The sequence below is a fragment of the Mastigoproctus giganteus genome, chromosome 11 (genome assembly GCF_048544385.1).
Source record: "Mastigoproctus giganteus isolate SK-2022 chromosome 11, ASM4854438v1, whole genome shotgun sequence".
NCBI lineage: Eukaryota > Metazoa > Arthropoda > Arachnida > Uropygi > Thelyphonidae > Mastigoproctus > Mastigoproctus giganteus.
This window is the reverse complement of record NC_143585.1, coordinates 37607845-37629481: the sequence shown is the minus strand read 5'-3', so window position 1 is coordinate 37629481 and position 21637 is coordinate 37607845. Positions and strand designations below refer to the sequence as shown.

The window sequence follows — 21637 nt, the reverse complement described above, 5'->3', positions numbered from 1 at the left end:
AAGTCTTGTCTGACAAATTTGATAGGATATTATGATGTGGTTACAAAGGAACTGGATGCAAAAAATAATTTTGATATCATATATTTGGATTTCAGGAAAGCTTTTGACACTGTTGCGCATGGAAGACTATTGTACAAATTGGAGCAGAATGGTATTAAGGGTAAGTTGCTAGAATGGATAAAAAGGATGGTTATGTGCGAGAAGACAGAGGGTGGTAATCAATGGGTGCTGCTCTTCTTGGACTAATGTTATTAGTGGAGTCCCACAGGGTTCGGTGTTGGGTCCACTGTTGCTTTGTATATTTATCAATGATATTGATGAAGGTATATCAGGCTTAATGTCGAAGTTTGCAGATAATACAAAGGTTGGCAGGGTTGTTAATGACAGTAATGGCAGTGTGCTACTGCAACAGGATCTAGATAATTTGGGCAGATGGGCTAAGAAGTGGCAACTGAAGTTTAACCTTGACAAATGCAAAGTACTGCATATGGGTAGAACTAACCCCAGAGAAATGTACCAACTGTATGGTACTACACTTAAGGTGGTAGAAAATGAAAAAGACCTGGGGGTAATTGTGCAGGCAGATATGAAGTTTTCTGAGCAATGCAGACAGGGCTGCCAGGGCAGGTCATGGGGTTTTGTCAATGATATATAAGAATTTTGCTAGCAGGGAAAAGGAGGTGATTATCCCTCTGTATAAGGCAATGGTCAGGCCACGCCTTGAGTACTGCGTACAGGTCTGGAGGCCTCATTTTAGGAAGGATGTAGATTTACTTGAGCATGTACAGAGAAGGGCAACAAGATTGATGAGGGGAATGAAGGGATCCTCTTATCAAGAGAGGCTTAAGTTCTGCAAATTGCAGTGGCTGGAGACTAGGCACCTGTGCGGTGATCTGATTGAGGTGTATAAGGCCTTGAATGGGTTCAGCACGCTGAATTCTGATGGGATCCTTCCACTTGTTCAGATTACGAACCTAAGGGGGCATAAATTCAAATTAAGAAAGGACAGATGTAGAATAGATGTGAGGAAATTTGCCTTTAGCCAGCGGGTGGTTAATTGCTGGAACAAACTTCCATCTGTTGTTGTGGAAGTTGATAGGTTGAATAAATTTAAGGAGGAACTGGACAGGCATTTGGAGGGAATGGTGTAATTTTTTTTGGCTGATGCTGCATAAGCTCATACATTTTCCTTCTTGCATCACATGCCACTACTACTACTACTACTACTACTACTATAACGTGGCCTTGACAATGCCCCCCGGCATATACACTACTCGGACTCACTCCAGTCACTATCTGGCAGAGTAGAGGTAGCAAGATTATACACTAGCTGATCCGGAAGCCTCATAGAGAGTTACCAATAGGTTCGGTCCGGTGTACTAACTAGCGGCCGGCCTGCGAACACCGTTTTAGAGCTGTACCCTCGAAATGTAAAGAATATTGGCTCTTGCCACGATGTCCATCATAACCTCAAAAGTCATTAACCATACTGCATGATGGAAGAGATAGGGAAGGGTTGACCGGAACTTAGTTCTGGAGACTAAACATGGGTTCCACCACTTCAAGCCTCCAATAAGCAAAGTAGTGGTATTTCACCGGTTGATGTGAGTCACTACCACCTAGTATTGCCTGGTAACACAGAGGGGGTGGTATTCCTCCATGTGATGTAGGCGTCACCCATGGAGGTTATACCCATGATTACTAACAGTCCCACCATTGTGACGGTGCAAGCAGAGGATTTGGCTGTCACAGACCGTCCGGACTTCCGCTGAAATTGGGTCCATTGACTCGAATGTCACTCGAATATCAGTTCCATCAGCATTTTAGACTCCCAGGTAGCAAGTACAGCTTGTCTGGCATATCTGAGAGAATGTCTGTGACATCCTCAAGGACCAAAAGTTATCTGATCAAGAGGAAGAATCCCATCAGCACTGAGCTTGCTCAAACCATTCAAGGTCTTATACACCCTCAATCCGCTTACCACGCAGGTGCCCAAGTCTCTAGATGCTGCAATTTGCAGAACTTAAGTCTTTCTTGGTAAGGGGTTCTCTTACCAAGTCTTTCTTGGTAAGAGAACACCTTCGTTCCTTCACCAATCTTGTTGCCCTTCTCTGTACTCATTCTAGCAACTCTACATTCTTCCTAAAATGAGGCCTCCAGACTTATACGCAGTCATGCAATTCATAAAAACTTCTCTTTTTTGTTCATTCCTTCAAGTCCCCCCCCCCCACCCACCATCTTGTTTCACATCAGACTGAATTAGCATCAGTGGATTTTTTTATCATTATTAATGTGGATCTGCATTTTCACCCCTTTGATATTTAGTGAGGCACTATATGCCTTCTCAAAAGAAAAAAATAATAATAAAAATAATAATAATACATAAATAAATAAAGGATGAAATGACAAGAGAGAGAGAGAAAAAAAAACAGGTATGAGTGCTAGATATTGTAAAAAAAAAAAAAACAGATATTAGTGCTGGAAATTGAAGTTGCATGCATTTTCTGTTGGCATGTAGCAAAAGCTATTTATCAGATACAAGTGTACTGCACTGTATGGTTAGTCCATAAGTCTACAATTATCTGAGGATTTGTGTGGGTTTCACTTTGTCTAGATAGTAGTCCAAGGCCTTTGTGTTCTCTATTGAAAGTCAAAATATACCAAGAATGTTGAAATGTTTACTGGTTTTCCTTTATTTACGAAATATGTGACTGGCCTGACTTATGCCCTCAGTTTTAACCTGTGAAGTATTTCTATTTGTTAAAAGTGGGTATAATAGTAATATGCCAAAGGTTTTACATGTCTACTGCATTTTTTTTGAAAAGTGAAAGTCGGAAATAATTTATTTTAAAAAAATAAATAAATAGTATTTATTTATTTTTTTATTTATTTTTTTTTTTTTTGTAAAATGTATTCAACAATGTAAAATGTTTTCTGAGTGTGTTCTCTGAATTGGACATAAGGGAACACTTGAAGTTAACAAGAGCAAGAATAGATGCATCTTATCTCTCCCATATAAGTTTCACATTGCTTACTTCATGTCATATTAAAGATGAAAATACCAAATTCTTTCAAAAGAATTTGGTATTTTCATTTGGAAGCAATCTGTTTTCTATGTATTTTCATGATGCATTATAAATCAGCACTAAACAGCGATGCTATGTGCTGGTTTAATCAGTGGGTTAGATATTTCCTCCCATTTCACTTCTTATGGTTACTAACATCATGTTATGCTATCTATTGTTTATATAGAGGTCAAAGCAATAGTGCTTAGTGTGATGTTATGCCATTCAAGTTGCATGTATAGGTTTTATTTATTTTTTCTCAGTTTTAAACTATAAGTAATGAAACAGCCACTACTTCAATATCAAAGACAACATCTATAAATCTCTTAGTCTTAAAATTCCTCAAAATACCTTTATGGTCCTATTTAAACATTCATCTGCCATCAGTCGAACATCTGAATCCTCGTCATCACAACAAAGTAAAAAGGTCTCCATTGCAATGCCTAAAAATTTGAGAAAGTCTGATGTAGACCTACAAGAAAATAAATACAAGACTTAATTAAACAAGTGGTTTAATTTACTTTTAAATAGTCTTTACACTGCACAGCTTTCAAAATAAGTAGAATCACAAATATATATAAATTAGCATTGATGGGCCAACTAAAATTGATAAGGTTATAAAAATCATAAGGAATGGTCATTATTTTTTTCATACAGAAGTTTTTATTTTCTATGCACAGATCTCAAAATCACAGCAAGTGCTTAATAATGATTCATCTGGCTTTAGAAATAAAAAAGGTAATCTATAATCATGAATACATAAAAAATACATGTAGTTAGCCATAAAAGGAGGAAAAAAAAAAAAAAAAAAAAATCAATATTGATCACATTTCAACCATTAAAATTATCATGTATAATTTTAATTTTCCTAAAATTCACAATAAAAGAACCAAGGATTGTTGTACACATTAGCACTAATGACATTAACAGTAGGAGATCAACAGACTTACTTAACAAGTATAGGTCAATGTTAAAAAAAAGCCATGAGTTAGAGTTAAATTTGAAAGTGTCTGCAATTCTTCCCAGACACGATAGGAGGGAGTATGTAACAAGAGCTTTGTCAATCAATTCAGCCATGGAAAGATTGTGCAAGGCTCATGGGGTAGAATTTCTCTCAGCATGGTCTGTCCTTGTTAACAGTAGAAACTGTTTCTACAGGGAAGGATACACTTATATAGAAAAGGTGCAAGAATATTTGTTGATGCTATCGAGGCAGTGTTAAGTGGGTTGGAAACTGCTAGCTTGGAAGGATACACAGATTAACAATAGCCGCAGGCAGATGTGAAAGTTATTTGTGCACTGCTTCTATTAAAATGAGCAGCAGCCTGGAAAGCAAGTTGCTGAGGGTATGTGTGTGTGGTATGGGTGTTTAATGGCGCACAAGCTGCTGTGGCTATAGTGCGCCTATTCACAGGAATGTAGTTGCTGAGGATTTCTAGAACTGCTGAGAGTCATCATGGAACAAGTAAATACTTGGGCCATGTTTGGGTAACTAAGAGTAAGAACAGGATCCTGTATACTTGGATGTACCAATGCTAGGAGTATTTGAAATGCTGGTAAAGGCATCAAAGGTGGATATTGTGCTATCAGAGATGTGGTGTCACACAGATATAAGGAATGCAGAATTGCATTTTTGGAGAGTACAACATGTACAGAAATCACAGACAGGATTAGGAAGGGAGAAGTGGTTATGCTGTTAGTCAGGAAACACAAAATCTTTAAGGCAGTGCACCCAGTTGACATAGGTGGACAGTGCAATGTTGAGTCAGTTTTTGTGGGTTGGTTACTTGCACACTAGCAAGACTTTTGTGGATTTATTAGATGACTGTTTTCTACAGCAACAGCATGTTCAAGAGACAACCAGAGGGGATAATACACTTGATGTGATTATCAGCAGTGATTATTCATGCATTAAGAATCTGCATATAAAAGAACCACTAGGTTCTTTAATCTGCAGTAATCAGAGTGTACTGATGTGGGTTTTACTTAAAGATGTAACTACCATCAGGGGTAAAGGGAAGTTTTTGCTTTTGTAAAGGTGGCTATGGTGGTCTCAGACAGTTTTTAAATTCTATACAGTGGGACCAACTGATGACATTACCAACAGCAAATTCTAAATGGGCAACATTCAAGGAATTAACCTTGGAAGCTACTAGGCTTTTCATACTAACTAGAAATACTGTTTAAGGTTTAGACTTAAATGGATGTCAGATGAACTAAAGAGACTTGTGACCGGGAAGAAAAATGCATGAGATGCATATAAATTATCAGGTGACACAGAAGCTTATAGAGTAGATATAAGCTAGTCTGTATTCAAGTCATAAATTAGGTTAAGCAGGCGAAGCAGGTTATGAGAAATCTTTGGCAAAGGATGCAAAGATTTCTTTACTTATGTAAACTCTAGAAGAAAGGGGATGAATCAGATCGTACCACTTGATATCGATAGTTTGACTGTTGATGAACCTGCTCAGGTAGCTGACAAACTGAATGAGTATTTTGCATCTACATTCACACATGAGGAATTCTTCAGAGAAGTGGCAGCCAGAAGTTTATCAAACTGTAATAGGGTCTAAATGATTTTGTAATAACTGAGAGCAAAGTGGAAGAGAAATTGTTGAGGTTAAACATAAGAAAGGCACCTGGGGTGGATGGGTTCTATCCAGTTACATTAAAGGAGACAGCAAAGGCGGTAAGCAAACTCGTAGCCATAATTATGAGAGCATCCTTAGATTCAGAGAGTTTCCCCATGGACTGGAGAAGTGCAAATGTACCCCCAATTCACAAAGGGGATCAAAGGGTGGCACAAATAATTACAGACATGTTAGTTTACATTCTGTTCCACAGGGAAAGTCACGGAGTAACTGATTAAAGAAGCAATGCAAGATAATCTATACAAGACTGCAGTTATAGTTCAGATATAGCATGGGTTTGTTAAAGGGAAATCTTGCCTGACCAACTTGATTGAATACCACAATGTGGTCACAAAGGAACTGGATGCATAAAATATTTTTGATATCACATACTTGGATTTCAGGAAAGCTTTTGATACTGTTGCACATTAAAGGTTGTTGTACAAACTGGAGCAACGTGGCTGCTAAGGATAAAAGGATAATTGTGTGGGAGAAGGTGGACAGTGGTAATCAATGAACACTGCTTGTCATGGACTAATGTTATCAGTGGAGTCCCTCAGAGATCGGCGTTGGAACCATTGTTGTTTTTTATATTTATCAATGATATTGATGAAGGAATAAAAGCTTAATGACCAAGTTTACAGATGATACAAAGGTTGGTGGGGTTATTAATGACAGTAACAACGGTACACTGCAGCAACAAGGTTTAGAAGAGTTGAGTAGGTGGGCTGAGAGGTGGCAACTAAAGTTTAACACTGGCAAATGAAAAATACTGCACATGGATAGCAGTAACCTCTGAGTAATGTACCGACTGTGCTGTACTAGTACTCAGTGTAGTACGAGAATGAAAAAGACCTGGGGGTAATTGTGCAGTCAGATATGAAGTTTTCTGAGCAGTGCAGACAGGCTGCCAGAGCAGCTCATGAAGTGTTGTCAATGATATACAAGAACTCTGCTAGCAGGAGAAAGAGGTGAGTATCCATTTGTATAAGGCATGGTCAGGCCACACTTTGAGTGCCAAAGTGCTGCATACAGATGTGGAGGCGTGGAGATGTGGAGCTGCTGGAACAAGTGCAGAGAAGGGCAATGAGACTGGTGAGGGGAACAAAGCGGTGCTCCTACCAAGAAAGGCTTAAGTTCTGCAAATTGCAGTGTCTGGAGACTAGGCACCTGACTGAAGTGTATAAGGCCTTGAATAGTTTGAGCAAGCTCAATGCTGATGGAATTTTTCCTCTTGCTCAGATTATGCACTTGAGGGGGCATAAATTCAAACTGAGGAAAAACAGTTGCAGAATAGCTGAACGGAAATTTTCCTTTAGTCACTGAGTGATTTGATTGCTGAAACAAACTTCCATCTGTCATTGTGAAGATGATAACTTAAATAAATTCAATTAAGAACTAGACAAATGTTTGGAGCAAATTGAAAGTGTTTTTTTTTTTTTTTTGTTTGGCCGATGCTGTATAAGTTTTCTTTCTTGCATCATATCCCCAGGGACTCACATCTGGTGAATATGGCTTGGCATACCCAGGATATCATCATTCTTCTCTTTCTTGGTGATTCCCTTCTCTCTCTCTCTCTCTCTCTCTCTCTCTCTCTCTCTCAGGGTAACTCAAATTTTTTTTTGACTGGTGCAGCAAAAGCCTCAGGCTTCCTTGCACCATATGGCTAATTGTAAAAATAATAATATGCCACTACTAATGCTATTCATTATTTTTTGCTAATATGTTGAAAATCAATGTGAACAGTCATTTTTTTTTTTTCAAGGGCATGAATCAAATATTACATATATTACCCCAGGATGTGGTCCTGGGGTAATATATGCAGATATAGATAAATGCACTGTGAGATCATATCTGTACCTTTCCACAAGAAATGTATGGCCCACTTTTAGCTCTTATGCTGGTATATTGATTACAGTAAAACAGTTGTGGACTCCTTTAAAGACAGTGGAGTGTACAACTTAATTGTCCGTACTGAGTATAAACATAAATTATTCATTTATTAATGCATCTGTTGATCACAAATGCTGATCTAGAACATCAATGTAAACATTATTCTAGGAACACCATCAAGGCTAAAGGGAAGGACTTTTTGCTTACATGCAGGTGACTACAGTGGCCTCAAGACAGTTTTTAAATTCTGTACAGTGGGATCAACTGATGATGTTACCAACGTTGAATTCTAAATGGGAAGCCTTCAGAGACTTAATTTTGGAGGCTACTAGGCTTTTCATTCCAACTAAGAAATTCTGTTCAAGGTTCAGGCCTAAATGGATGTCAGATGAATTAATGAGGCTCGTGGCAGAGAAGAAGAATGTATGGGATGCATATAAAGTACCAGGTGACACAGAAGCCTATGGCAGGTATAAACTAGTCTCTAATCAAGTCACAAAGGAGGTTAGGCAGGCAAAGGTAGATTATGAGAAATCTTTGGCAAAGGATGCAAAGAAAAACAGCAAAGAGTTCTTTACTTATGTAAATTCTAGAAGGAAAGGGATGAATCAGATTGGACCACTTAACATAGATGGGTTGACTATTGATGATCATGCTTAGGTAGCTGATAAAAATTGAATGAGTATTTTGCATCTACATTCATATGAGGAATCATTCGAGGGGAATGCCAGAAGTTTATTGAACGCTAACAGAGAGCTAAGTGATTTTGTAATAACTGAGAGCAAAGTGGAGGAGAAATCGTTGAAGTTAAACATAAGGAAGGCACCTTGGGTGGATGGGATCTATCCAGTTATATTAAAGGAGGCAGCAAAGGAAGTAAGCAAACCCTTAGCCATAATTATGAGAGCTTCCTTGGACTCAGGGGAGGTCCCCATGGACTCGAGGTGTGCAAATGTATCACCAGTTCACAAAGGGGGCTCAAAAGGTGACACAAGTAACTATAGACCTGTAAGTTTAACTTGTGTTCCGGGGAAAATAATGGAATCACTGGTTAAAGAAGCATTGCAGGATCATCTAGACAAGACTGCAGTAATAGTTAAGACACAGCATGGGTTTGTTAAAGGGAGGTCTTGTCTGACCAATTTGATTGGATACAATGATGTGGTCACAAAGGAACTGAATGCCAAAAATAATTTTGATATCATATACTTGGATTTCAGGAAAGCTTTTGATACTGTTGCACATGGAAGGCTGCTGTACAAATGGGAGAAGTATGGCATTAAGGGTAAGTTGCTACATTGGATAAAGGGATGGTTGAGTGGAAGACGACAGAGAGTGGTAATCAGTGGACACTGCTCTTCATGGACAAATATTGTTAGTGGAGTTCCCCAGGGTTCGGTGTTGGGCCCATTGTTGTTTTGTATATTTATCAATGATATTGATGAAGGTATATCAGGTTTAATGTCCAAGCTTGCAGATGATACAAAGGTTGGCAGGATTGTTAACGACAGTAAAGACAGTATGCTACTCCAACTGGATCTAGATAAGTTGGGAAAATGGGCTGAGAAGTGGCAACTGAAGTTTAACATTGACAAATGCAAAGTACTGCATATGGGTAGTGATAACCGAAGAGAAACGTACCAACTCTGTAGTACTACTCTCAGGAAAGTGGAAAGTGAGAAAGGCCTGGAGGTAATTGTGCAGTCAAATATGAAGTTCGCTGGGCAGTGCGGACAGGCTGTCAGGGCAGGTCTTGGAGTCTTGTCAATGATATATAGGAATTTTTCTATCAGGGACATGGAGGTGATTATCCCGTTATACAAGGCAATGGTCAGGTTACACCTAGAGTATTGTGTGCTGGTCTGGAGGCTTCAATTTAGGAAGGATGTAGAGTTGCTAGACCGAGTACAAAGAAGGGCACAAGATTGGTGAGGGGAACAAAGGGATATTCTTCCCAAGAAAGGCTTAAGTTCTGCAAATTGTAGTGCCTGGAGAGTAGGCATATGCTAGGTTATCTGATTGAGGTGTACAAGACCTTGAATGCATTCAGTACGCTCAATTCTAATGGGATTCTTCCTCTAGCTCAGACTAAGAACCAGAGGGGAGCACAGTTTCAAATTGCATTAGCATTAGCAGAGGCATATGATGCAAGAAAGCAAGCTTATTCAGCATCAGCCAAAAAAAAAAAAAAAAAAAAAAACCCCACTCTCCCATTTCACCCCTCCGTTCGTTCGAAATACCTGTCCAGTTGAGCTTTAAATTTGTTTAGGCTATCAACTTCAACAACAAGTGATGGAAGTCGGTTCCACCAACCAACCACCCGCTGGCCAAAGGCAAATTTCCGCACATCTATCCGACATCCGTCCTTCCTCAATTTGAATTTATGCCCTCTGAGGTGATTATTCTGAGAAAGATGAAGAATCCCATTGGCATTGAGCATGCTCAAACCATTCAAAGCCTTATACACCCCTATCAGATCACCTCGCCGGTGCCTAGTCTCCAGACTCTGTAATTTGCAAAATTTAAGCCTTTCTTTGTAAGAGCAACCCTTTGTTCCATTTACTAATCTTGTTGCCCTTCTCTGTACCCGTTCCAGCAGCTCTACATCCTTCTTGAAATGAGGCCTCCAGACCTGTATACAGTACTCAAGATGTGGCCTAACCATTGCCTTATACAAGGGAATAATCACCTCCTTATCCCTGCTAGAAAAATTCCTGTATATCATTGACAAGACACCATGAGCTACTCTTGCAGCTCGTCTGCACTGCTCAGAGAACTTCATATCTGCCTGCACAATTACCCCCAGGTCCTTTTCATTCTCCACCACTGTCAGTGTAGTACCGCAGAGTTGATACATTGCTCTGGGGTTACTGTTTCCCATATGTAGTACTTTACATTTGTCAATGTTAAACTTCATTTGCCACCTCTCAGCCCATCTGTTCAACCTTTCCAGATCCTGTTGCAGCAGCATAGCGTCAGTAGTGTCCTTAACGACCCTGCCAACCTTTGTATCATCTGCAAACTTAGACATTAAACTTGATATCCCATCATCAATATCATTCATAAACACCGAAAACAACAATGGACCCAACACTGAACCTTGAGGAACTCCACTAATAACATTAGTCCACGTTGAGCAGTGTCCATTGATTACCACTCTCTGTCTTCTGCCACTCAACCATCCCCTTATCCATAGCAGCAATTTGCCTCCAATGCCACACTGCTCCAATTTGTGCAGCAGTCTTCCATGTGCAACAGTATCAAAAGCCTTTCTAAGATCCAAATATATAATATCAAAGTTATTCCCTGCATCCAGTTCTTTTGTGACTACATCATAGTATCCAATCAAATTGGTCAGGCAAGACCTGCCCTTAACAAAACCATGCTGTGTCTGAGCTATAACTGAATTCTTGTCTAGATGATCCTGCAGTGCTTCTTTAACCAGTGCCTCCATTAATTTACCTGGAACAGAAGTTAAACTAACAGGTCTATAATTACTTGTGTCAGCCTTTGATCCTCCTTTGTGAATTGGGGTTACATTTGCACATCTCCAGTCTATGGGTACCTCCCCTGAGTCCAAAGAAGCTCTCATAATTATGGCTAGGGGTTTGCATACTTCCTTTGCTGCCTCCTTTAATATAACTGGATAGATCCCATCCACCCCAGGTGCCTTTTTTATGTTTATCCTCAACAATCTCTCCTCCACTTTCCTCTCAGTTATTACAAAATCATCCAGCTCACTGCCAATGTTTACTTTACCTACATCATTCTCCTTCCTGAATAACTCCTCATGCGTGAATGTAGATGCAAAATACTTGTTTAGATTGTTAGCCACCTGAGCAGGATCCTCAACTGTTGAACCATCAATATCCAGTGGACCAATCTGATTCATCCCTTTCCTTCTCGAGTTCAAGTATGTAAAGAACTCTTTTCTGTTTTTCTTTTCATCCTTTGCCAAGGATTTTTCGTAGTCTGCCTTTGCCTGCCTAATCTCCTTTGTGACTTGGTTACAGACCAACTTATATCTATCATAGGCTTCCATGTCACCCATTAATTTGTATGTATCCCATGCATTTTTCTTCTCTGCCACATGTCTCATTAGTTCATCTGACAACCATTTAGGCCTAAACCTTGAACAATATTTCTTAGTTGGTATGTAAAGCCTGGTAGCCTCCAAGATTAGTTCCTTGAATGCTTCCCATTTTGAGTTTGCTGTTGGTAACATCATCAGTTGGTCCCACTGTATAGAATTTAAATACTGTCTCAGACCATCGTAGTCGCCTTTACGAAAACAAAAACCCTTCCCTTTACCTCTGATGGTAGTTACCTCCTTGAGTAAATCCCACTTCAACACACTGTGATCACTGCCACCTAGTGGTTCATTTATCTGCTGGTTCTTAATGCATGAAGAATCACTACTGATAATCAGATCAAGAGTATTGCTCCCTCTTGTTGCCTCACGAACATGCTGATGTAGAAAACAATCATCCAATAAATCCACAAAAGCCTTGCTAGTGTGCGAGTGACCAACCCACAAATTCCAGTCAATATCTGGGAAATTAAAATCCCCCATTATAAGACTCTCTGATTTACTGGCCCACTCTATTTCCCTGTACAATATATTATTATACTCATCAGAGTCATTAGGCCTATAGCACACTCCTACTCTCAATTTTGATTTCCCTATGCTTATGTCACACCAAACTGACTCGACACTGCCCTGTCCATCGATGTCGACTGGCTTCACTTCCTTGGACTTTATGTGTTTCTTAATTAATAGCATAACCCCTCCTCCCCTCCTGTCCTGTCTATCCTTTCTATACGCATTGTATTCCCCAAATTCCAGTTCCGCATTACTTATATCTGTGTGACACCACGTCTCTGATATCCCAACAATATCTGCCTTTGATGTTTTGAGCAATACCTCAAATTCATCAAATTTATTTACCAAACTCCTAGCATTGGTGTACACGCAGGTATACATGCACCTGTTTCTATTCTTAGCTACCCTAACACAACCCATGTGTTTACTTGTAACGCAATGACTACCAGCAGTCTCTGAAATATCCTGCATCTTGGTTTTCAGACTTCTGCTCATTTGAATAGAAGCAGTGCAAGAATCACTTCCACCTCTGCCAGTGGCTACTGTTAATCTATTAGTCCTTGTATCCCCCCCCCAACTAGCAGTTTTCCGACCCACCTAACACTGCCTCGACAGCATCAGCAAAAATTCTTGCACCCTTTCTATTTAAGTGTATCCCATCCCTGTAGAAGCAATCTCTCCTGTTAACAAGTACAGTCCAGGCTGAAAAAAATTCTACCCCTTGAGCCTTGCACAATCCCTCCAGGGCCGAATTGATCGACAAGGCTCTCATCATATACTCCCTCCTATCGTGTCTGGGCAGAATTGCAGACACTTTCAAGTTCAACCCTAATTCACGGCTTTTTTTCAACAGTGACCTGTACTTGCTAAGTAATTCCGCCGGTCTCCTACTCTTAATATCATTAGTGCCAACGTGTACAACTATATCACCTTTTGTGCCCTTAAAAGATGATATCCGCTCTACAACGTCATCAACCTTTGCCCCTGGCAGACATACCCTGGTCCTATTCCACCTATCCTTTTTACAAAGCATGTTCCCCGTTTCCCTGACAATAGAGTCACCAACAACTACTAGTTCCTGTGGGACCAGCGCATTCTGCCTAGGGGGCTGCTTGTGTTGCCTGATGACCAAGTGCAAGCTCTGGCGTTGATGTGGGCAGCTGAGAGCTTGATTGAGGAAAGATAGTTGTAGAATAGATGTGCTTAAATTTGCCTTTAGCCAGCGAGCGGGTAGTTGATTGGTGGAACAGGCTTCCATCTTTTGTTGTGGAAGCTAATAGCCTAAATAAATTTAAGGCTGAGCTGGACAGGCATTTGGAATGAATGGAGGGGTGAAATGGGAGTGGTTTTTTTTTTTTTTTTTTTTTTTGGCTGATGCTGCATAAGCTTGCTTTCTTGCATCATATGCCTCTACTAATGCTAACACTAAGGAATGTCTCTTCTTACCTTCATAATATCCCACAACTCAATTCATAGAGGCATTTACAGAAAATACTGAAAGAATTACTGTACAGAGATATCTTCTGAATATTCTTTCTAATCTAAATTCAATACACAAGTGACAGGGTTTTTAAATAATTGTTTCAAGTTACAAAAAAAATACTATATTAAAAATTAGCTAAGGTTTTATTAAAATCCCATAATTCTTTTGGAATATATACATTTGTTTATATATATATTTTATATTGAAAAATCATAAAACTTACCGAATATTCTGAGAACATATTGCATCAGCAATAGTGCTACAATTGATAAGTTTCTCCTTCTTACCAACAGCATCTTTTTTCCTAGAGAAAATACAGATACATTTCTTAAAAAGATGTTTTTGTTTTTATTATTGTTACCAATTAGTACTGAAAATAAATACTGAAAAATTTTACATAAAAAATGAATAATCTTTCTAATAGTTAATTTCCATGCCCATATTTTTGAAATGCACATGATTGTAAGAATTAAACTTCTCTTGTAAAGTGACTGCACTTAGTTACCAGATCCTGATTCTTCACATCATCTAACAATCACAAAATAGCAATTTTTGAGTTTTCTACTCATACAGTGAGGTGTACTTTTACTCAAAATTTATGGCCTACATGTTTATAATGCCCTTCACCACCTTTGAAGATTTTGTTTGTAATAAGTGGCAAATTTAAAGGCTCATGGGAAATCTTGTGGGTTCCCAGCTTGCAAGATATTTTTTGGGTAAAATATTTCAGCATTAATTTATTAATTCAGTCATACTATATTTATTTTTACCAATAGAGAAACATAACCCTATATTTCATTAAAAGTTTCAAGAACATGTACTAATATAGCACATTGCAAAAAGCACAATAAGTGGTTGTTCACAATTAATTGATACGAAATATGAAGACCAATTAAAATGTATAAGTGATTTTAAAGTGCATTTTGTTGTGTTGAGAGTTTACAAGATAAACCAAGCCAATTTTCCACAATGCATCTACTTTAAGTATGGTAATGTTTCTGGATTATTGCTGAATCCTGCCATTAATCCTTAAAAAAGGAAAATAATAATAATAAGGTGCATCTTGCCTGCTTGGTGACAGGATGCAACACAAAATCCAGAAATGCTTACAACTAGTAAAATATACATATTACAGGGAATTGGCATACTTTTAACCTCTTACTATAATAATGCTTAGATCTACTTCTCGTGGATACTGCCTATGGAGAGAAAGCGACACTAGCAAAGAAAGAAGCTTACTGATATAGGAATGCTTTGGTTATTTTTAATATTAAGCCATAAGAATAAGGCCTAAAAAAACTGAGCTGAAACATATAGCCATTTTAATTTTAGTATTCCTTTAAAATTTATTTACTGTATATACCTGTTCCTAAATTTTTAAATTAAATGAAACTCTTTAAGTTTAGTGTATCTTTCTTATAAGGATCATTAAATTTCATTTTGGAATTCTTTAAAAATACAGTGAAACATTCCTTTACTCAAGATTTAGGCCTACATGTTCTAATGGCGCCTCCGTAGCCAGGTGGGAAGGAGCAGCAGTGCGTAGCACACGCTTCTTGATTAGACCGGGGTTCGAGCCCGTCACCACCAAATACGAAGGATGCGGAAAGGTTAAGGAATGACCACCGCATATTCTGGAGCAATATGGCCTTAGTTGCTAATGCTCCTAAAAACCAAAAACAACAACAACAACATGTTCTAATGCCCTTCAACAGACATATATCAGTTACTTAAGTACTATTAAATACTATTAAGTAATATTAAATACTATTTTTTTTTTATGATGTTATGTTATTTGGTTTTTCTGGAGCATTGACAACTAAGGCCATATTGCTCCGGGGATATGCGGTAGTCATTCCCTGACCTTTCCGCATCCACCGTATTTGGTGGTCACGGGCTCGAACCCCGGTCTAATCAAGAAGCATCTGCTACGCACTGCTGCTCCTGCCCACCTGGCTATGGAGGCGCCTTTTTTTTTTTTTTTTTATGAGAAAAAAATATTCATTCTATTTTATATACATGCAACAGAGAAAAAAAATGGAGATGAAAATGCATCACAATTTCTCATGCAATATTAAGTTTTTAATCTGAATGATTAGCATTAGCATTAGCATTAGTAGAGGCATTTGATGCAAGAAAGCAAGCTTATGCAGCATCAGCCAAAAAAAAAAAAAAAAAACCACTTCCACTTCACCCCTCTGTTCGTTCAAAATACCTGTCCAGCTGAGCCTTAAACTTATTTAGGCTATCAACCTCCACCACAAGGGATGGAAGTCTGTTCCACCAACCAACCACTCGCTGGCTAAAGGCAAATTTCCGCACGTCTATCCTACATCTGTCTTTCCTCAATTTGAATTTATGCCCTCTCAGGTGATTATTCTGAGCTAGAGGAAGAATCCCATCAGCATTGAGCATGCTTAAACCATTCAAGGCTTTATACACCTCTATCAGATCACCTCGCTGGTGCCTAGTCTCCAGACACTGTAATTTGCAAAACTTAAGCCTTTCTTCGTAAGAGCACCCCTTTGTTCCATTCACTAATCTTGTTGCCCTTCTCTGTACTCGTTCCAGCAGCTCTACATCCTTCTTGAAATGAGGCCTCCAGACCTGTATACAGTACTCTAGGTGTGGCCTGACCATCGCCTTATACAATGGAATAATCACCTCCTTATCCCTGCTGGAAAAATTCCTGTATATCATTGACAATACTCCATAAGCTACTCTTGCCGCCCGTCTGCACTGCTCAGGGAACTTCATATCTGCCTGCACAACCACCCCCAAGTCCCTTTCATTCTCTACCACTGTCAGTGTTGTACCATAGAGTTGATACGTTGCTCTGGGGTTGCTGTATCCCATGTGTAGTACTTTACATTTGTCAATGTTAAACTTCATTTGCCACCTCTCAGCCCATCTGCTCAACCTTTCCAGATCCTGTTGCAGAAGCATAGTGTCAGTAGTGTCCATTACAACCCTGCCAACCTTTGTATCGTCTGCAAACTTGGACATTAATCCCGATATACCATCATCAATATCATTTATAAATACAGAAAACAATAATGGACCCAACACTGAGCCCTGAGGGACTCAACTAATAACATCAGTCCACGATGAGCAGTGTCCATTGATTACCACTCTCTGTCTTCTCCCCCTCAACCACCCCTTTATCCATAGCAGCAATTTGCCTCCAATGTCACACTGCTCCAATTTGTGTAGCAGTCTTCCATGTGCAACAGTATCAAAAGCCTTTCTAAGATCCAAGTATATAATATCAAAGTTATTCCCTGCATCCAGTTCTTTTGTGACTGCATCATAGTATCCAATCAAGTTGGTCAGGCAAGACTTCCCCTTAACAAAACCATGCTGTGTCTGAGCTATAACTGAAGTCTTGTCTAAATGATCCTGCAGTGCGTCTTTAACCAGTGCCTCCATTAATTTTCCTGGAACAGAAGTCAAGCTCACAGGTCTATAATTACTTGTGTCAGCCTTTGATCCTCCTTTGTGAATTGGGGTCACATTTGCACATTTCCAGTCTATGGGTACCTCCCCTGAGTCCAAGGAAGCTCTCATAATTATGGCTAAGGGTTTGCTTACTTCCTTTGCTGCCTCTTTTAATATAACTGGATAGATCCCATCCACCCCGGGTGCCTTTCTTGTGTTTATCTTCAACAGTTTCTCCTCCACTTTACTCCCAGTTATTTCAAGATTCTGTAACTTACTGCTAGAGTTGAATACACCTCTGGCATTCCCCTCGCTGAATAACTCCTCATGTGTGAATGTCGATGCAAAATATTCATTTAGTTTGTTAGCCACCTGAGCAGGATCATCAACACTTGACCCATCAATATCAAGTGGACCAATCTGATTCATCCCTTTCCTTCTAGAGTTTACATAAGTAAAGAACTCTTTGCTGTTTTTCTTTGCATCCCTTGCCAAGGATTTCTCGTAATCTGCCTTCGCCTGCCTAACCTCCTTTGTAACTTGGTTGCATATCAACTTGTATCTATCATAGGCTTCTGTGTCATGTGTTAATTTGTAAGTATCCCATGCATTTTTCTTCTCTGCCATATGCCTCATTAGTTCATCTGACATCCATTTTGGCCTAAACCTTGAACAATATTTCTTAGTTGGTATGTAAAGCCTAGTAGCTTCCAAGATAAGTTCTTTGAATGCTTCCCATTTTGAATTTGCTGTTGGTAACATCATCAGTTGGTCCCACTGTATAGAATTTAAATACTGTCTCAGTCCATCGTAGTCACCTTTACGGAAGCAATAACCCTTCCCTTTACCCCTAATGGTAGTTACCTCTTTGAGTAAATCCCACTTCAGCACACTGTGATCACTGCCACCTAGTGGTTCGTTTATCTGCAGATTCTTAATGCATGAAGAATCACTGCTGATAATCAAATCAAGAGTATTACTCCCTCTAGTTGCCTCCCGAACATGCTGATGTAGAAAACAATCATCCAATAAATCCACAAAAGCCCTGCTAGTGTGTGAGTATCCAGCCCCCAAATTCCAGTCAATATCTGGGAAATTAAAATCTCCCATTATAAGACACTCTGATTTACTGGCCCACTCTATTTCCCTGTACAGTTCCTTATTATACTCATCAGAGTCATTAGGCCTATAGCACACTCCTACTCTCAATTTTGATCTCCCAATGCTTATGTCACACCAAACTGACTCCACACTGCACTGTCCAGCGATGTCGACTGGCTTCACTTCCTTGGTTTTTATGTGTTTCTTAACTAACACCTCCCCCCTTCCTATCCTGTCTATCGTTTCTGTAGACGTTGTACTCCCCAAATTGCAGTTCCGCATCCCTTATATCTGTGTGACACCACGTCTCTGATATCCCAACAATATCTGCCTTCGATGTTTTGAGCAATACCTCAAATTCATCAAATTTATTTACTAAACTCCTAGCATTGGTGTACACGCAAGTATACCTGCACCCGTTTCTATTCTTAGCTACCCTAACACAACCCATGTGTTTACTTGTACCACAATGGCTCCCAGCAGTCTCTGAAATACCATGCATCTTGTTTTTCAGGCTTCTGCTCATTCTAATAGAAGCAGTGCAAGAATCTCTTTCACCTCTGCCAGTGGCTACTGTCAATCTATTGGTCTTTGTCTCCCCCCAAGCTAGCAGTTTTCCGACCCACCTAACACTGCCTCGATAGCATCAGCAAATATTCTTGCACCCTTTCTATTTAAGTGTATCCCATCCCTGTAGAAGCAATCTCTCCTGTTAACAAGTACAGTCCAGGCTGAAAAAAATTCTACCCTTTGAGCCTTGCACAATCTTTCCAGGGCCGAATTGATCGACAAGGCTCTCATCATATACTCCCTCCTATCGTGTCTGGGCAGAATTGCAGACACTTTCAAATTCAACCCTAATTCTCGGCTTTTGTTCAACAGTGACCTATACTTGTTAAGTAATTCTGCCGGTCTCCTACTCTTAATATTATTAGTGCCAACGTGTACAACTATATCACCTTTTGTGCCCTTAAAAGATGATATTCGCTCTACAACGTCATCAACCTTTGCCCCTGGCAGACATACCCTGGTCCTGTTCCACCTATCTTTTTTACAAAGCATGTTCCCCGTTTCCCTGACAATAGAGTCACCAACAACTACTAGTTCCTTCGGGACCAGCGCATTCTGCCTTGGGGGTTGTCTCTGTGTCACGCGATGCCCAAGTGCAAGCTCTGGCGTTGATGTGGGCAGCTGAGAGCTTGATGGGCCCCTCAATTTAGTTTCTTCGAGGGCATCCACCCTGTCCTTCAAGCTCTCATATAGGCCCAAAAGAACGCCGAGTTGTTGCCTGATATCGTTACACTCCTTGCATCGCGCACACACAAAGACATCCCCCTTGGCAGTATCAAGTCCCGTACCCGATTGCTCTGCAAACATCAAGCAAACAGTGCATTTTATAAGGCTGTGAGTCAGAGGACAACTGCCCCCCTCAGTTCTGCTCTGAGCCACAGCACTTCCATTAGCTTGAGCCTTTTGCTTTGCTGCTCTGGTCTGAGTCATGATTCTATTAATTTATTAATTAATTATGTTATGTTATTAATTATATTACGTTTGTAATCTAAGTCGTTATATGTATTTATTTAAACGTACAATTTAACTGCTAACGAAGTTCAACTAACGCTATCTAGTACGGTATATAACCTACGGTATATCTAGTATGGTATCACAATGGCGGGAAAGTTAATAACGGTAGCGGTAGTTACGAACACGTGGAAACCCTTACCGATACTTTTACAAGGCCGAGTAAAGAATAAATACACCAAATTAATCAAAAAATCACAAAATAATGTTATACTACTAAATTTAAATCAAAAGTTTTAGAAAAACAATAATTTCAAATCAATAAATAAGAAAAATCCACTTAGCGGCTTGGAACACAACCGTCACTAGTAGCCTCGTCAGCAGACTCATCAGCAGATTAGCAACACAAATTATTCAAATACAGTCAGACCTCTCTTTAATGAACTTCCATATAGCAAATTTTTCTATGTAGTGAACTTTTTTATTTCCCCCTGGTGATTACATTGAAAATACTTTCCTCCTCGTATAATGAAGAAAATTTCCATACAACGAACTGATTTTGAGAGACCTGGGTGCACACTGTTCACACCTCTGGCCTTTAGGCAATAAAGCTGATGCTGTAGAATTAATCCTTTTAGCTCTTAATTCACAGCTAAAAGGATTAATTCCTTTTAATTAAGAGCTAAAAGGATTAATTCTTCACTTTAGCTTTTAATAGCTAAAGGATTTAATTCTTAAGAGCATACCGCAATTTAATGTTGCCGAGAAGTCACGCTGGTCAACTATTATCTGTGTCCACAGTCATTGGCAAAGATTAAGGCATATTCCTGACACGGGAACATTGGCTCTGGTCAACCTGTTTTCTATTGTAAGCACCCTATTAGAGAATTAAGAGAGAGTGATTTTCCTTTATCCCGAAAACTCAAACTGTTGTTTCGCAGAAATGAGTCATCCACACTTTCACTAAATTTCACCCTCTGTATGGTAGGTACAAGTGGTCCCTAAATCAGTTTTGTTTAGCTGCTGTGCAAGTAACCTTACAATGTCTAAGAGGAAATCCTTGAGTGTGGTGGAAAAAGTGGAAGTGCTTAATTGTGTAGATCGGGGTGTTAAAAAAAAAAGAAACTGCTTTAAAATTTGGTGTCCCTGCCAGTAGTGTGTCAACCATTCTGAAAAACCGTGTTTCAATTCTCAAACTGTTTGAGGAAATGGAACCCAGTCAGAAGCGTGCAAAATTATGTCTGTATGAAGATGTAGATGAAGTCATTTTTAAGTGGGTGAAGTTGATTCAAGACCAAAACATGCCGATATCGGGGCTGTTAATAAAAGAAAAGGCTATGGAGTATATCTTTTCTGCGGCATAAAACTTTCCAAGCCAGTTCTTGTCGGCTGGACAAATTTAAAAAGTAGCAAGGCTTACTCGAAAAAGTTATTTCTGGTGAAAGTGGGGTTGCAATTGAAGAAGACTGCACCCATTAGAAAGAAACGGTCTTGAAAAAAAATTATGGAGGACTATGAGCCCAAAGACATATTCAGCGTTGATGAAACAAGTCTATTTTTTAAATGACTGCCAAACAAGACACTGACTTTTAAAGGTGATAAATGTGTAGGTGGTAAAAATAGTAAGAAGAGAATTAGCCTTGGTTGGTGCAAATATGCCTGGTAATAAAAAAGCTGAAGCTTTTAGTAATAGGCAAAAGTAAACGACACTGATGTTTCAAAGGAGCAAAGTTGTTAGAGTTTGACTACAACTACAACAAAAAACTTAGATGACAAGTGAAATTTTTGAACAGTGGATTTTAAATTTTGACAGAAAGATGATGAAAGAAAATAGAAAAATTGCTTTGACTGTCGATAACTGCCCTGCCCACCTTCACTTAGTAATTTCAAAACTTACATTTTC

At 39.2% G+C, this 21637-nt stretch overlaps 1 protein-coding gene across 1 annotated transcript in view; it reads right to left on the bottom strand.

Annotated features, from left to right (window-relative positions):
- The window catches only part of htt (huntingtin), a 688215-nt gene that overhangs the window by 634758 nt on the left and 31820 nt on the right, over window positions 1-21637 (bottom strand). Inside the window, exons 2-3 of the mRNA XM_090385445.1 lie at window positions 13898-13978; window positions 3417-3537 (exon numbers count right to left, since the gene is read on the bottom strand). Coding sequence (XP_090241571.1) covers window positions 3417-3537; window positions 13898-13978 — 202 coding nt within the window. The remainder of the gene's footprint in view (window positions 1-3416; window positions 3538-13897; window positions 13979-21637) is intronic.